This window comes from Notechis scutatus, chromosome 2, assembly GCF_049901735.1.
Source record: "Notechis scutatus isolate UNSWTSFEM ecotype Mainland chromosome 2, rNotScu1.2, whole genome shotgun sequence".
NCBI classification, from domain to species: Eukaryota; Metazoa; Chordata; class Lepidosauria; order Squamata; family Elapidae; genus Notechis; species Notechis scutatus.
Genome location: NC_142010.1, coordinates 55,679,672 through 55,697,754, shown reverse-complemented (window position 1 = coordinate 55,697,754; position 18,083 = coordinate 55,679,672). Strand labels below are relative to the sequence as shown.

The following is an 18,083-nucleotide window of genomic DNA, read 5'->3' as shown; positions in this document are numbered from 1 at the left end:
CTGACTGGGAAATGTATTATCAGGCTGTGGCTATGGTATGGATTAAAGATTGGATCAACCTGGAAAATAGAAGAGTACTGTCGATAGAGGGTCACGACTTGCAGAGAGGGTGACATAGTTTCTTATGGGATGGGAAATGTAAACAGCATGCATATTTTCAGAGACACATGATTAGAGATTCATTAATTTGGACATGGAGCAAGATTAAAAAGAATATTATACTAAAATACCAAATTGGTTGTCAACTATGGAAGCACAAATCTACCCAAATGCAATGGATCTGGGAAAAAAGAGGAATTACAAAGACCTATTAGACATACAAGGAAGATTAAAAACGAGACAAGAATTACAGCAACAAAATATAAAGATAGATTGGTGGCCATACATGCAAATTCAGGCAAGATATCAGAAGGACAAAGAACAATTTGGTTTCTGCATGGAAAAGCATCAATTAGATAAAATTTTACAAGAGATGGAAAAGAAAATGATTTCAAGAATATATAACTTTCTACTAGATTTTAAAATGGAAGAGGAGGTGGTCAAAGAGACAATGGTGGTATGGGCGAAAAATGTTGGCCACAATATAGACCTGGAAAATTGGGAGAGAATATGGGGATCAAATTACAAACTAATTACATCAACAGTATACATGGAAAGTCAATACAAAATGTTCTACAGATGGCACCTTCCTCCTGCTACATTGGCAAAAATGTTTAACTCAGACCCAAATTGTTGGAAATGTGGAAAAGAAAAAGGCACTTACTTTCATGCCTGATGGACATGCCAGGAAGTGAAAAAAATATTGGAATACAATTAGACAATGGATAGAAGAAATCACGAATCAGAAAATTGAATTTAATCTGGAAACTTTTTTATTAGGTATAATAACACAAAAATGCAATAAAGCAGATAGATATATTATGTTACATATATAAACAGCTGCAAGGATTTCGTACGCACAACTCTGGAAGGAAAAAAAGGTTCCACCGGAAGGCATGGTTATAAAAAAAAAAATTAGATTGTATAGAGATAGACAGGCTAACGATGAAAATAAAAGACAGAGAAGATTCAATTTATTATAGGGCCTGGTATGCCTGGTATGAGTGGTTTAGAAATTGGCAATTAGGGAAAGAATGAGGGAATATGTAAATATCTAAATATACCATGGAGAAGATTGAGATGTAAGGATAAAAGATATTGATTTATAGTAAGAGTAAGATGTAATGGTACAGGAATAAGTAAATACATATACTGAAAAATGTGAGGAGATGCAAAAGATGTCTTGATGTTGATAATAATGTATAAAGTTTTATTTTATGTATTTAAAATTTGGAAACTTAATAAAATTTATTTAAAAAAAATAAAAATGAATGGATTTTTCCCAATTCCTATTCTCAGAACTTTTTAAATGAAATAAAAGAAACCTTACATAAATTCTAGATAACTGTGAATACCAGTTTGTGGAGCTTTCATGAGAATGGTGCAATGCTGGTGTGATGTCATTTTGCAAGATTATGCTGAATGTATTATTTGCAATCAGCCAATTATGCTTTAATATTAGGTGATGGCTTTTCTGGCTCCAGGATGATGAGCTGGAGAAAGTTTAACGCAATGTAATGTCATTCTGAAGGTCTCTGATTGATGTCTTTCTGATTACCTACCAGTACTTACAGAGAATGTAAATGTCCTACAACTTTACTGAGCATCTGGTCGGAGAAGACGGCAATATACAATTGATCATTCAATATGTTATTAGTTTATAGGGGAAACAATTTGCATTAATAGTGTTACAGTAGCAGAGTGCTTATAATTAAAATCTTTAATATGCTTTAACTCATTTTAGATTATTTTATACTTATAAAGGAACAGTTTACAACGATTTACTGTTGAGGAACACAAAGATGGAATAAAGATGAAATAACATTGCTGCCCAGTCACAGATTTGAGATGGGCAACTATATAAATTGATAAATAAATAAGCTGCATGATATAATTATATTATGATTTAAGGAATCATTAGTCTGAAATCAATCATTGAAATCTGTTAACAATTTCAGTAGTTTAAAAGGGATTAAGCATTTACTTGAAGTTTACTCTGACACTGTGCATGCGTTTGGTTCTCTGAATGCTAAGAAAGAACATACTAGAATTTTTAAAGATTGCTTGATACTCGAGCATTAGAAGAGACAATAATAAATGTATTATATAATTTAATGCTTAATTTATTAATGATTGGTTTGTTCATTTTTTAATGTGTGTATTGCAGGAAAAAGTAGAATATGCCTTCTTGATTATTTTTACAATTGAAACATTTTTGAAGATTGTAGCATATGGATTATTATTACATCCCAATGCATATGTTAGAAATGGATGGAATTTGTTGGATTTTGTAATAGTTATAGTAGGGTAAGTCCAATTTTTAATTTTTCTAAGAAATTAACATCTAAAAATGTTTTTACTTTATGTATTTGCTATAACATTCAAACAAGGAATCTGTAATTATCCTTCTCTTCAGCTTTATGAGATTGCAGTGTTGTCAAATACTTAATTGCTTTGCAATGATTTCCCAAATAGGAAATCTAATCCTTGAATATATTCCCCTTGCTCTTTAAGAGGACACCACTGAATTTTATATAACAACATCCTTTAGTAAGGTTTATATAAACACATACTTAGAATTGTTCTGTATAATGTTTTTCTTTTACAGAAATATCTGCATAGCAAGCCGTATATGTGTATTCTGAGGTGTGAAATGTAGCACAAGACAGATTCCTTCACGCTAAAGAAATCACACAGTGCATGAGAGGAATGTGGGGTTCTTATGTACACTTTTCCATAATTATTAAAACTGAGAATTTAAAGATATAAGGGGAAGACTCAGGAAAAGTATAATGGGAGTTCTGTTTGGTAGAAATAATTCCAATAACCTTATCTTGGGATACCGTATCAGAATAATTAGTAAGTTTTTTTGTTTTCAGACAACTAATGTAGATTGTTTAAATGAAAGTGGCAAAAAGGAGGAGATATTAAGAAACAAATATCTTACCAATGAATATTTTGCAAACATTCAAAATATTGTGCAGCATTCTGAGTAATATTGCTTGAATTATTTGTTTTGTGTGGAAACTAGTCCAAAAGATAAACATCACTTGAACTATCGTTTGACAAAATAAATCTATTCCAATGTAATGACTGAACAGCATCTCTAGTAGTCTCTCCTGGCCACTGGTTATCACAAGAGGTGAGCAATAGTTAAATATAAAAGTGTGCATAAAACTGACTGCAACATCTGGATATGAACACATTTCTGTCTGAATATGAAGAAATATGAATTAGATAGTGGTAGTGAGCCTGGGTTTGAATTTGATGTTTTATGTCTGACTCCTGAAAGAAACCTTCTCCCTGAGGTTCCAAGGATAAAGCATCTGAATTACTCTGAGCTATTTTTTAAATAGCTCAATAGCATGAAGCCTGCTTTTCTAATGTTGTAATGGTGATCTTTTAGGTTTTACATAATACACGTATGGTAAGCATAAGTCATTAAAGGTTCTTCTGAATTATACCAAATTTAAACCTCCTTTATGAAAAAAGCTTATTATCTTATGTTATAGTAACATCAATATGGAATCTTTTATTTCTTGTTCTCCAGATTGTTTAGTGTAATTTTGGAACAAATAACCAAAGAAGCAGAAGGGGGTAGCCATTCCGGTGGCAAACCAGGTGGTTTTGATGTAAAAGCTCTAAGGGCCTTTCGTGTCCTGAGACCCCTCCGGCTTGTATCAGGAGTGCCCAGTAAGTCACCGCTTCATTAATTATTTGGGAATTCAAACAAAAGCATCCCTAGGCTACTTTGATAAACTTTTCTGGAGGCTGAAGTATATCCTCCTCTTCCCCTGCAGTCTGCAGAGTATAGTACCATAAAATGTGATGACATGGTATAAGTTTACTTAGGTACAGTCCAAACTGAGTTTTCAAATTCAATATGGATCTTTTTCAAGTTCATAAAGAAAGCAAAGGAATTTAGATTATTATGTTTCATGGTTTAGGCCATAATTTACACATTAGGTAGTAAAATAACAGTTATATTACAAATATATTGGTCTGCCCCTAAAAATGCATTATTACTAGTACTTCTGTGGTAGTTGATACCTTTCTGCCTATAGCACTCAAGGCAATCTAAAATAAAATTGAATACTTTGAAGTGGAAAAACAGCTGGAATAGTACAGATTTAAGGGTGAAGGTTCATTCTCTGACCTTGCGGGTTGGTTTCTGACTGTTTCATTACCAGACTAGGTAACATCTTCACTGGAGTTTAGGGGATTAGACCCTCACTTGAAACACCCACACCTGACCCATCACAATATCCTTACCTGATGGGACCCTGTCCTCCTGATGTGACCTCACAAGACTTACCACACAAAGCCCTTATAAACAGAACACTGATACTGATATCCCCTAAACTCCACAGAAGATGTTACCTAGTCTGATAATGAAATGTTCAGAAACCAACCCACCAGCTTGGAGAATGAACTTTCACCCTCATCCTACACCTGAGCTATAGATATTTGCCAGTATTATAGATTTGGTTGATGCATGTACGGTTTGCTTCAGAAGAGTCTTATCAGAACTCACCCAGTGACCTAATGTCAGAATATTATATTATATGACATCATTCACTCACATTGCTGCATATGAAATTAGAATATAGATAAATTCAAGTAAATTTTAAAGAGAACCGAATGCACAGCTGCCAGCTTTGGTGGCTCTTACCTATGTAACTTACTTCTATACAGTATGGTAATGCCTTCTAGAAGGTAATACTATTTGTATCAAGAAATTAAACCAATAAGGTAATTATAGCAATTACTTTGCTTTGTTTTCCACTTTCATATAATGTGACTAATATACAATGTCATTCTTCTGAGCAACAGTTTTTAAACATTCTGCATTATAGAAATAATTCATCTGCTCTGTATAACAGCTCTGGCCAAGATTACATGGCACATACTCCTGTCGGTGTCAATATGTTCTGATAAGCCACGATCTACTTAAAACATAGTTAACTGGTTGCGGCAATCATGGCTGTGTTAGCATAGAGATAAAGTAATGCAATATATCTTGCAGTTGGCAGTGACTGGGTTCACCTAATGTTTCAGGTGAAAGTCCAAAAAAGGCCTGCAAATGCTGAGTATGATTGTGAACACAGCCAATGTATGCAGATCAGCGAAGTAATTGTTATGCTTCAGAGGAGTTACACTTGAGGCTGTGCCCAACATGTTGGCCATACAAAATCACTTATCTACTTTCATGACCTTTTTTTAGAATTTCCAAAAAGTTTCTAAGATACTAATAGTTTTTTTTTAAAAAACCAACAATTTGTAGCCTATTAAACTGTGACCCTAACTATGAGAGTGGGTCTATTAAATGCAGGAAGGCTACTGGAACATTTAGTTCAACAAAATAACAAGTTGATTTACTGTACATGTAATCCTTTATATAACATTTCACAAGCATTCATTGGTTTTCTTTTCTTTTCTTTTCTTTCTCTCTGAGAATATTTCTGGTTGAATGAAGCATCTGTTCTTTTAATCTCTTTGCTTTTAATATTTCATCCATACACAAGGTCATAATGCTATGTTTATCACACTATAATCTGTTGCCATGGAAATGATGGCAATTGATGTGGTTCAGGAAAATCACTTCAATGGAGGATCAAGCAATTGTCAGAGATCGCCCATAAATGAACAAAAAGCCTTTTAGTAAGATGTAAAATTCTCATTGGCAGCAGATTGATATCTCTAATTTTGTTATGTATACAAATTTCAGTTCAAATAAGAGTTAGTTCTTTTTCCTTCCCTTAACAAAGTGAGAGCTTGTATTATGCTCAAATTCACCTTAAAGTATTGTGTATCTGCATGGTGATTTTATTTTATGTATGCTCTCTTCCACCCCCAGTACAACCATGCTGATTGCAAGAGTCAGAAATGTAGTCCAATATTTCTGCAGTGCCCCAGGTTGTAAAGGCTGTACTAAAAATAGGAGGGGGTGGCAGCAGTTTTAGTCCTGATGCCTACTTGCATTTGTTCTTTGTAACTACAAAAAAACAAAACAGTATAACCAGTGCTCTTTATCTTACAGGTTTACAAGTTGTCCTGAATTCAATTATAAAAGCCATGGTTCCCTTGCTCCATATTGCCCTTTTGGTATTATTTGTAATCATAATCTATGCTATTATAGGATTGGAACTTTTTATTGGAAAAATGCACAAATCATGTTATATTGAAGATTCAGGTGAGTAAAGCAATTGTTACTTGTAACTGGAATTGAACAGTGGCATCAGAAACCATTGGTTGAAAGCTGTAATAGTTCTCACCAAATAAATACAGCTTGCATATTGCTTTTTTCTGAAAAAGTAGATTTAATGGGGGTCATAATTATATCCTTCCTGTCTCCCTCTGCATGGGAGATATCTACGGCTTTCTGCATCACTTAATATGACATTTGCAGTAAAAATTATGTTAAATTAAGTTAAAGTTCTCTACAGTACATCAGAACAGAATTGTGAGAAAATGTTAAAACCATTGGTAACTGGTAATTGGTTTTCAGATCTGCAGCCAGCTAGGGTACAGTAAATGCTACCATAGGATTGATGCTGAATCCTGCTACCTAAAACTAAAAATTAGTACTAGATGATTAATGATGATGGGAAGTCTGGTGATATTATAAAGGGTTTCCCAATAATGAGAAAAAGGATATTCTCTCGGACACTGGCTCTATATCTAGGTTTTCAAAGATATAACTGCTTAACATTCATTCTTAATGATTAATTAGTTCTGACAATTTCACAAAGAAATGGTTCAAAGTTCAAAATAGAAATCTGCTCGTGTAGATTTGGGTATTATTAATATATAGCAATATAATGTTAAATAAGAAAATACTATAGGAAATATGATTCTGTGATCAGGCACAGTTTTACTATTCTTAAATGGATGAAAACTTTTTTTGAAGAAAATCTGTAATTATTAATCCCTATATGATTTCTATTGGCATGTAATATAAAATATATATTTATGTGTATAAAATATAAATCTAAAAAAGCACAACCTCATTAGAAAGATGGGATATTTCATATTAATTAATACATAACACTGTTTTTGGTAAAGTACCATTCAGTCTGATTTTTATTAGAGAGTAAAGTCTGGCAAGTGCATATTAGTATATATTAGCATTATATACTATACATTAGTATATAATGCCATGATAGGAATGTGCACACAAACACAGAGTCTCTCTCTCTCTCTCTCTCTCTCTCTCTCACACACACACACACACACACACTGTGGAATTGCAGTATGTATCTTTTTGTATAGTTTAGTTCACAAAGAAACTTCCCCAGATAGGTGACAGCATGTAGATGAGTAAGCTTGTTTGAAGAATGATTTAGGTAAACCAGTATTCAAGGTCTAATGAGATCAAGCTTTTAATATCCATTCAGATTCATGATCCTTTTGACTGCTGCGATTTTTTTTTTTTTTTGAGCCAGAGGCTGAAGACTGCTCAACTGAAATATTTTTAATTCATTTTTAGAAATATTAGCTGAAGATGAACCTGCACCTTGTGCATTCTCAGGGAGTGGACGTCAGTGTCCTCAAAATGGCACTGAATGTAAGGGCGGCTGGCCTGGACCAAATGGAGGCATAACAAACTTTGATAATTTTGGTTATGCAATGTTAACGGTATTCCAGTGTATAACCATGGAAGGATGGACAGATGTGTTATATTGGGTAAGTGGTGTTTTTTGTGTATTTGAAAACATTTCATCTAAAAAAAGAGTTCTGGGATTATTTTGTAATTCTAAACCACTCTGGTAAGTAGCTGCAGCTCACTTTTCTTAGATTACTTGGGCTAAACAGTATGGACAATTTTAAAAATCTTGTGTTTCTAGGTTTTCCAGCAGTATGTTTCATCAAGATGTCCAGTTTTGTGAAACTCTTTGTATCTGATGATTTTTAAGCACTTTGAGATTTTTGTATTAAAAATATTTACAATTCCATGTCAACATGTTTTCAAAAATAACTTTTTTAAAGCATTCTATTTGGCAAGTATTGAGCACATAAAATATAACAAAAAGCAGTGACTAAATTATCTCCTTCTTCAATTTCCTTATACTATTGATAATCAAACATTACATTTCCTGTCATTCCTAATGAGAGTTGTAGCTCCACAACATCTGGTTGGCTACAAATACTTTTTAAATTATGTATCGAAGTAATAAAAATATCAGTAGCACTATTCTATGTCTTTTTACGCAGATGTATTCCCATTTTCCTATACAGTAAATGTGTTTAAGGGTTGCACCTTAGATCTAAATATTCAGAGTTATTCCAATCTTTTACAATAGGGATACACAGCTGACCTGATACTTCTCTAAAATGCTACCAAATTGTAAAATATTTGTTTTGATGAAATTGGAAAATACATGGGACGTAATATTAATGTCATTTTATAATCTGAAATAGAACTAGATGCAAGCTGTAGCCATTTTTATCAGATAGCAGGCAAAGATTTGAGGTCCAAATGTTATAGACAGATATGTATTCTACCTAATCTGAAAACTGGTTCAGGTGATTGAAAATATTCTGGACCCTGGAATTTCTATGTGAATATCAAAATTCAATAGCGCTTGCACAAAAGTGGTTAGTTCAATTTTGTTTATTTTAGCAGCATAATTTTTTTGTTGTCATTTTTTTAAAAAGGGAGGGGTTTGTAAAAAAAAAATTTTGCTAACCTATCTGCGGTTCCAGATCTATTTTCTTTATAAAACTGTCTTATTTCATGTTATGCTTTGTTGTATGATTTTGAAAATCATGTTGAAAATTATCTGAATATAATGCCATGCTTTAGAAAGCTAACAAATACTTGGAATATATACCATATTCCTCCCTAAGGCAACTTTTTAAATGTTTGCAATGTCAAACATTGTAATGATTTTAACCACTGTGATGGACAGGGAGCTATTTTCTCAACTAAAGGCTGTTTCCTACTGAAGGTGGCAGAAGAACTCCATTAATATTAGGTGTGTCTACAACCAGTAGGGATTTAATTAATATCTCCCATGTGGGACTAATTCCTAAAGTAGCTTCTGCCACCCATGGAAACAGAAAATAACTATTCTGTGTTTACATATTCAGCAGCAAAAACAATTGACAAAGATGCTATTCTTGTCTGTTGCTGCCATTTAATTATAAGCTTTTTAAATATCTCATATTACTATATGGGTGGTACCACTCTATTTGTGTATACTGTACAATTACAATGCCCCCTTGAAATCACCACAATGCAGTACTATTTGCCATATCAGGGAAAGGGCCCTCATTGATTTATATGAGAAGAAATAAATGGCTAGGATGGCCAACTCTTCATAATATTTAGTGGTAACTCTTGCCAATAAACCAGGAACATTGAGTTGTTTCCCCTACCATGCTACAATAATTGTTAGGAGATTTTGTTCTAACATTCAATCAAAACTGAGCATCCTTCCCGCAATTTAAAACCATCATTCTGTGTCCTGCACTTGGATCTGTAGAGGTCAGTAGAGGTGCCATCTTTTCAGGCATTTGAAATGACCTTCTACTCATATCCTCCTTCTCTTTTCAAGGCTAAGCATTTCAGGTTCCTTCACTTTCCTTATATAGGGCTTAATTTCTACTCCCTGAACATTTTTCTGTCATTCTCTGAGTTCTTTTTAGTTAATCAGAATCTTTCTTAAAGTGTGATGCAAAACACAAGATGGCACCTGACCAATGAGAAGTTCTCTTATGGAAACCATTGTAATACATGAAAAAGGAATAATTGAGAATGCATTTCAGAAAGGACTGAGAACTCCTTTGCAAATTCTTCCTTTGCTAATTAAGGCAGAATTTTCTAGATGGATTCCTATCTAATATTCCATCCAAGAAAAATGTTCAACCATCTCATTATAAACAGAATCAAAAATAAAACTGGAGTGGTAAAGAATAGAGAGCAAAATAAGTGAAGTTTATATTAATAAGGTTCAGATTTGTGGAGAACATTACCAGATGAAACTATTAGACTGCTAAAGCTGGAAGAAGCCATTTAGGCCACTGAGTCCAACCATCTGTTTAAATTTAATATAAATTTCATGTCTAGCACATGGCTGTCTGGTTTCCACTTGATCACATCAAGAGAAGGAGAATCCATTAATAAGTGCCACTCTTAGAAAAGAACTTTGAAGCATGCTGGTTAAATGTCAAGAGTTTTAAATGAACCGTGTCCCATGAGGATCTCACATAGAGACAAATTATCTGAATCTGCTTTACATGGAATACCTATCCCAACAAAACAAAATTTAATATGCCACAGTTCTTTGTGTTTTGGGTTTTATGATGTACGGTGTCTAACAGAGAGTCTAAGAAAAGCATAATAGTATTTCCTTGTACGAATTTTCTACATACCTCCAGAAGATGGTTTGAAAGATACTTTACTCACTATAAAAGAACTAGTGAGATGTAGTGCTTAAGCAGTTGAACTTGAATCAGAAAGAGCAGAGAGAGCAGATTCTTGTCCACCAGCAGCTATAGAAACTTTTGACCAATCACTGGTCAAAGGATCTCTTAGCGAGGATGTGCTTGCATGGAAAAAGATGGAGGAAAGAACGTTATGTGTCACCTTGAACTCCTGGAAGAAAGGCGGGGTATAAATCTGTCAAATAAATAAATGTATATTTTTGATTTAATATTTTTGAACCATCTTTATTTGTATGGATTTAGCACTGTAAACTTTGATTATTTTAAAGACTTCAGGAATTTTGTAGCTAATCTGATTTTGATTGTAGAACCTATCACAAATGACTACGTTCATTTACACCATGATTACAGCTACTATATCTAGGCTGCAAAAAAAAAAAAAAAAGAAATCCAGCCAATTACTAGATGGCAACAAAAATAATACAGAAAACTCTAGCCATTTGCTGCCACTTCGTGGTCATCCAGACTGCTCTGAGATATCATAGACTCATGTTTTATGGTGCGATCATCTTGTATCAGAGGGTAGAATTTCTCTTTTAAATTTATACGCACTGCTTTTAATCAATAATTTTTAGCAGTAGTTGAAGGGCACATATTATTGCTGAGTCTATGTGAGAAGATGAGTCTTTGTTTATTCTAGCTACAACAGTTGTTTGCATTGTGTAAAAAGCCCTGGATATGGTTTAATCAGTGTTTTTTTTTTTAAATCTGTTCAGTCATGTCTGATTTTTAGAGACTGGTTTCAGAGTTCAATAGATAACTAGATAATTTGATCTGAGTGTTGTCTGTAACAACCTGTCATTGTGTCTTTATGTAATATTTATAAACAAATCTGTCTCTTAATTATTTAAAACTTTCTTTAAATTATTTATAATTACATATTTAACCCTATGTAGGTCACACAATAAACATAATACCTATAAGCAGCGGATGACATGGATTATCATAATTGATTAGGAGTATAAAAATCAATGTGATTTCTTTCGAAGGTGTCTAGTTTCAAATCTAGCTCTATGTTAATATTTTCCCAATTTGTAATGGTTAGTGTTTTGGTTCTGTAGAAGTACATGCTTTTCTACATCCTGATCCTTCATAATTGAAATACTATGTATATTAGGCAATAATTAATTGAATGTTTGACAAAACCCCAAAATAATTCTTATCTTATTTTTCCCAAAAATGTGAAATATAAAATCAGCTGTGATGTGACATAATTGTAATGGTTTTGGTCAAACAACCCTGTGCTTAAAGTCCCCCAATTTCTGGCAACTACCATATATAATGAACCCAACTAATACCACTTATGCTATTGGTGCTTGGAAGTATGGATAAGAAGACATAGGGAATATGTTAGATATTTGTGGAGAACAAGAAAACAAAAGTCTAAAGAATCTTAGTATAATATAAATGACATAAATACTGGTGTATGTTCATTTCATTGAGTCCTAGTTCTTTAGTCATTTATTTTATTTATATCGAAATTTTCCCTTAAGGAGCTCAAGATAAGAAACCTGGGAATCCTTGGACTGTGTTCTCATTAAAAACTAGCTTGGATGAAAATGCAAGTCTTCATCTTCTAGTGAGCTCTATGGTCATGCAGAACTTGAACTCAATCCCCACTAATATGGGGATTTATGCATTATTAATACCCGCAAACTGCTGATGGTCCACTTGGCTTGAGGCACTTAACAAATTACCATACACATACAAATGTACTCGAGACTACCACTAAGCAGGAAGGTCCTTTTTAATGTCTAGTTTGAGCTTCAACTCCTACCTTAATGTTCACTTCAGCCAGAATGCCTATTTTATGATCCTGACTTCTAAGGAAAGCAATAAGGCCAAAGGCCCATTTTATACACTTGACAAATTATTTTATGCTTACATATTATTTTAGGAGTAAATGGGCTGCACATAGAGGCATAACAATTATTCTAAGAACTCTTGGGTGTTTTTTTTTTGTATTATATTAAATTCCAAATGAAAAGCATGCAATTCTGTGATTCTCATAGCAATTATATCCTACCTCAATGCACTTGACATATAGGATGTAGATAAGAGACAGATTGTGGTGTGTTTGTGTTTTGAAATCCAGAGAACACAGTGAAGAATGTAGGGTAGTTTTTTCTGACAGATAAGCTGTGGGTAAGCTGTTAGATTTGAAAAGCATTCCCTTTTAAGCCTGTTTTGATATATGAGCCTCTAAGACCTTAGAGCAGAGCCTTTGAAATCAGCAAGGTTTTGAGAAACTGTATGTCATTCTGGCCAGGCACTTAGAAGTCTGCGTTCAAGGGTTGGTTGACCTATTATTCAGACATCAAAGCCTATTAGAACAGCTTGCACTGTTTCAGAAAATCCTGGTTCTCAAGGCTATTCTAGATGCTGATAAAAGCTCCAGTATATTAAAGGCCAATTAAAATATTATGTGACACACATGCACACTACATACAAAATTTCAAGACAATATTTAAAAGGACTAAAATGGAGAGATACTTAGGGTGTATTTCTATGTATAAGAGAAGGATCCATAGAAGTAAACTTATTTACTTCTCAGTAGACATGTACTGTACTGTATTAATTGATAAAATTGATGTATTAATCTAGTGATTATTTATTCATTTAGAATTATTCATTTATTTATACAGCTGTGACATGTGACACTGGGGGCATGCAGCACAATAGGTAAACATTATATAACAATACACAAACGATCAAAAATAAGTAAAACAAAAAAGTAAACAGATAAAGCCCCAGATTGTGGGACAACAAACCCCACTTAATCTCATATTGTCATCTTGCAGACTCTCCTTGGGATCTGCAAAGCGGGTGACAAAAAAACATGTTTTAAAAACCTTCCAGAAAGCTAACAAAGATTGAATGTATTTCCCAAGAAACAAAGTAACTAAAAAATACTTATTTTATTCCTCTTTATTTCAATTGCTATGAAATATCATTGTCTTTATAACAATGAAAATTATTGTTAAAGCCAATTTAACTTAAAACATCTAGATATAAGAAGCAATAGTTGAAATGAATTAAGTTTGGCATATAGTTGTGTGAATAGCACACACTGCCTCCTTCTACTGTGGGAAAAGCTAACCAGGATCTCTGACTTGATCCTTTCTTAGCAAACCAGGAGCATAAGATTGAATAAGCTTTTCTGGATTTGTATCTGCTCCTGCTGACAGAAAGAATCAGGAAAGAGCAGTTAGTTCCAAGAGAATTGTTGAAGATTAATGTTTAGTCAGAAATATAGTGGGATTTACTCACAGCAGCACATGTTAATACTCCTTTTCTGCAAATCAGCTGTAGATTTCATTTTCTAGTGTTGAAAAACAATATTTTCAGCTGGCTCTCTTGCCACACAGTCTACAATTCTTAAAATCTTGATAGATCTCAAATATTAGTGATATAATAAGATAAATATCACAATACTGGGATAGCCTTGGACATAAATTGATCTTATTCCAAATAATTTCAGGTAATTTGTCTGGTAAGAGACAGAAGGTAGACACGAGGCAACCTGAACACAATGATTATTGGTTGATCTTAATCAATTTGATTTAGTCCACTACTGCATATGAAGTAATGAGATACTGTATTCCCTAGAATTAAAGGCAAGTGAAAAATATTTTGTCTCTTTTTAAAAGCAAAAGGGAAGGGTTCATTTATTTAATGTCCAGTCTATAAAAGTTACTTCTTCCAAGGAAGTGAATATGCATCTTTCTCCCTCTTTCTTCTTTCTTCTGTTATCAGAAGTTAGAGCTGCAAATAAGATCTCAGTCTTCTTGTCTTCTTCCCCACCTAGTAGCGTTACTACTTGTAGCCTAGATTACATTTACTACTAGATCCAGACTGGGATAAGAGAGATTTGGGTGATGGAATGAGGGCAAATAAAGCATAAGATGAGAAAGCTTCACCATCTTAAATGATAAAATGAACATGCTTGTTATATTCATGGCATTAACTCACAACATATAAACTCAAAACCAAGCAATCTATCTGTAGGTTAGTATGATATATGAAGTAAAGCTGGTTATAAGTGGCCTTTCTGTATTCACCAAATTCACCAGAGAAATTGGAGAATTTCTAATTTTTAAGGAAGGACACCACAGTGCTGATGATAACACCAAGGGCTAATGAAAATTCTCAGCTGGTAGAGTTCCTTCCTGATGTTTTCCTTTGGGATTTAATCAAAGCCTGGGAGCCCAAAGGGATGATTATAGAGTGAAAGGCAGTATATTTTTTGACAGTAAATCACTCATTTCATATAATTAACTAAATATTAAATCTGGGTTAAGAAAACACCATTGAGGTACTTTTATAACATGTTGTGGCCAAAATAAATATATTACAGCTTAACATGATAGTGGGATTTTCACAAAATATTCAAATCTTTTTGTTAGCATGTTGTGCAAAATGGCTCCATTTTTAAGGTCTAAAAGAGGGAGTGTGGTGTAGCAGTTGAGGTGTTGAATTAGGAGGAGTAACACCCGGGGTCTAAGCCATCATCGCCTCGTGGAAGTTCACAGCGTGACTTTGGGCTAGTCCATCTCTCTCAGTCCAGTCTACCTCACAGAGTTGATATTGTGTTGAAAACAGAAGGACATGGTGCTAGGCATGCTGCTTTGAACTGCTGAATTAAAGGCTACAAATGTAATGAATGAATTCAAAATTTAGAATTTAGAATGAACTCAGAAATGCTGTTCTGAATTAACACATTTTAGGATATTAACTAAAGCTTTCTCTTACCCATGCAATGTTTCCATCTATCTTTCTGCTTTTTGGAATCTTGAGTTATTGTACTTCTGAACTTTTTTCCCCCTTTCCTCAGTTCATCATTAAGCACACACACACAAAACAAAGTGCTCTTTCATATGGACCACCCCATCCCCCCAAATGTATTTTCTTCCTAGCATGTATGTGTTTATATATGCATTTATACTGTATGTATGTATGTATGTATGTATGTATGTATGTATGTGTGGTGGGATTCAAATTTTTTTACTACCAGTTCTGTGGGCGTGGCTTGGTGGCCGTGGCTTGGTGGGTGTGGCAGTGGAAGGATACTGCAAAATTCCCATTCCCTCCCCACCCCACTAACCTGCTTTCCAGCTACGTTCTCCTGTGCAGGGCAACAAAAGAGGACTCAGCCGATCAGCTGGGACTCAATGGGAGGCAGAGAATAGATGGGGCGGGGCCAGTCAGAGGCGGCATTTGCCAGTTCTCCGAACTACTCAAAATTTCCACTACCGGTTCTCCAGAACCGGCTGAATACCACCTCTGCTGTGTATGTATGCATGCATGCATGCTTTTTAAAAACAGTTGGGATTGGGGAACTGATCTGATTTTGGACTTAGTGCTAAAACTAAATTAACATTACTTTCAGTGTCCTATCCTAATGTATATAATTTTCTTTCTTTCCTTGCTATTGTAATAGCAAGAACTGTCTTAGAACTATTAAACATCTATGAACATTTTCTAAAAATGTAACTTTCTGTTATTATCATCTAAACCTCAATTATACTTATATACTTTATATAAATTTTATATTTATATAAAATTATATAAAATCATACATTGCAATGTCCTACCTGTCAATGAATACTTCAGCTTCAACCATAACAACACAAGAGCACACAATAGATACAAACTCAAAGTAAACCGCACCAAACTTGATTGCAGGAAATACGACTTCAGCAATAGAGTGGTCAATGTCTGGAATACTCTACCCGACTCTGTAGTCTCTTCCCCAAACCCCAAAAACTTTAACCTTAGACTGTCTACTATTGACCTCACCCCTTTCCTAAGAGGTCTGTAGGGGGCGTGCATAAGCGCACCAACGTGCCTACCATCCCTGTCCTATTGTTTCTCTTATTCTTTTATTTTTTCTTATATGTACCCATTTCATGTATTCACAACCATGTATACACTTATACTTATTATCTTGTAAACAATTGGCAAATCAAATAAATAAATAAATAAATAAATAAATAAAAATACGAAATGGTTGCCATAACATCAACAATTCACAATCCTGATGAATTATCTATTTCATACAGTTTACTTTTCACAAATGCATTCATTTCTGACTATTAAATTTAAATACTGTACTCATTTATCTGAGCATACAGTAAAGTTTTTGAGGAGTTATTTATAAAACTGCATTTGGTAATCTTTAAATTTCTGTGCTTGGTTTTTCACAATACATCTTTGCAAATTAAAAGAGAATTGGTGGTAGAATGATAACATTTTGATTTAACAGCAAAACTGTTCACATTATCTTCTGATCTCTCCTTTGGACAGTCAGTGTTTGTGTGTGTTTGTGTGTGTGTGTGTGTGTGTCTTTGAGAGAGAGAGGGACAGAGACAGAGCGACAGATAGAGAAATTCCTGGTTTTGAATTGATGCACAAAAAAACAGAAAGGCCTGGAACACTGAGACTACATATTTAAATAACTGGAACTGGATTCAGTGGTGTCATTGCACTGATGGAATGTACTAATTCACAATAAATGTTCCTATTATCCTGCTTGTGAGAATTGAGAATCTCTTGGTACCAATGCAGGGCTCACGCTGTCCGATCGCATAAATGGAAGTGCACGTGCTTAGATGTTGGATATTACCCATGTTCAGATTTTTTTTCCATGCCAGCCTTTAATTTTAATAACACAATTCTATTGTACATTTTTTGGCTTTACAAGAGCTACAATTAACTGTTTCTCTCTGGCAACAACTATTTCCTTTTACTATATATTCACTATTCAGTTCTGTCTAGTCATTTTTGCAGGTAAAAATTTATTATATAAGAAGTATGGAGCTCTGGTGCTTTTGTATTTTTCCCTGATGTTTCTAAATGTACATCTGAAGTGACAAGAAAATGATGGTTGTTTTAATCTTCTTTTCCTTTTATGTCTGGTACTGACTGTACTTATTTCACATGTGTTTTGGTCACCAGCTGATCACTATTGCAAATGGAAGCAAATGTTTCTACAAGGTCATCTTATTTTTTACAGATGAATGATGCTATGGGATTTGAATTGCCATGGGTGTATTTTGTCAGTCTCGTCATCTTTGGGTCATTTTTCGTTCTAAATCTTGTTCTCGGTGTATTGAGCGGGTAAGCACACACCTTTTTCATCCTTGAAGCAGAGTCCATATTTCAGTTGCCATGAACACATAGGTAGAGTATGGAGATTAAATCAGAAGAATTTGGAATAAGATTTCCAAATTAAAACATGGCAGAGGACCAGAACTTCCTTAAGACCAAATCCATTTTTTAAAAACAAAGAAAATCCCAGTAAATCAATTTAAATATAAGTATAGCATTAGTTATGAAAAATACAGTTAAATAGAAATTAATTGGTGACTTAAAGGTCAGTACAAATAAAACAAGCTCTCAACCCTTTTAGAATTGTATACTTTCCCATGGTATAAAGATACAAAAAGTTATGTAATTTTCATGACTAAATGAGTGAAATTGTACACATCATGAGTAAGTGCTAGAGTGCTGGTAAATCTGGTAAATGCTGAAGA

At 33.9% G+C, this 18,083-nt stretch overlaps 1 protein-coding gene across 8 annotated transcripts in view; it reads left to right on the top strand.

Moving 5' to 3' along the window:
* Positions 1-18,083, top strand: part of CACNA1D (calcium voltage-gated channel subunit alpha1 D) — a 249,273-nt gene that overhangs the window by 96,878 nt on the left and 134,312 nt on the right. For 5 of the 8 annotated variants that reach the window (XM_087954782.1, XM_087954781.1, XM_087954779.1 and 2 more), the window contains exons 4-7: positions 2,267-2,406; positions 3,650-3,792; positions 6,140-6,292; positions 7,589-7,785. In XM_087954782.1, coding sequence (XP_087810908.1) covers positions 2,267-2,406; positions 3,650-3,792; positions 6,140-6,292; positions 7,589-7,785 — 633 coding nt within the window. Of the gene's footprint in view, positions 1-2,266; positions 2,407-3,649; positions 3,793-6,139; positions 6,293-7,588; positions 7,786-17,563; positions 17,668-18,083 lie in introns of all 8 variants that reach the window. The other 3 variants (XM_087954786.1, XM_087954780.1, XM_087954785.1) reach the window with 1 other exon arrangement.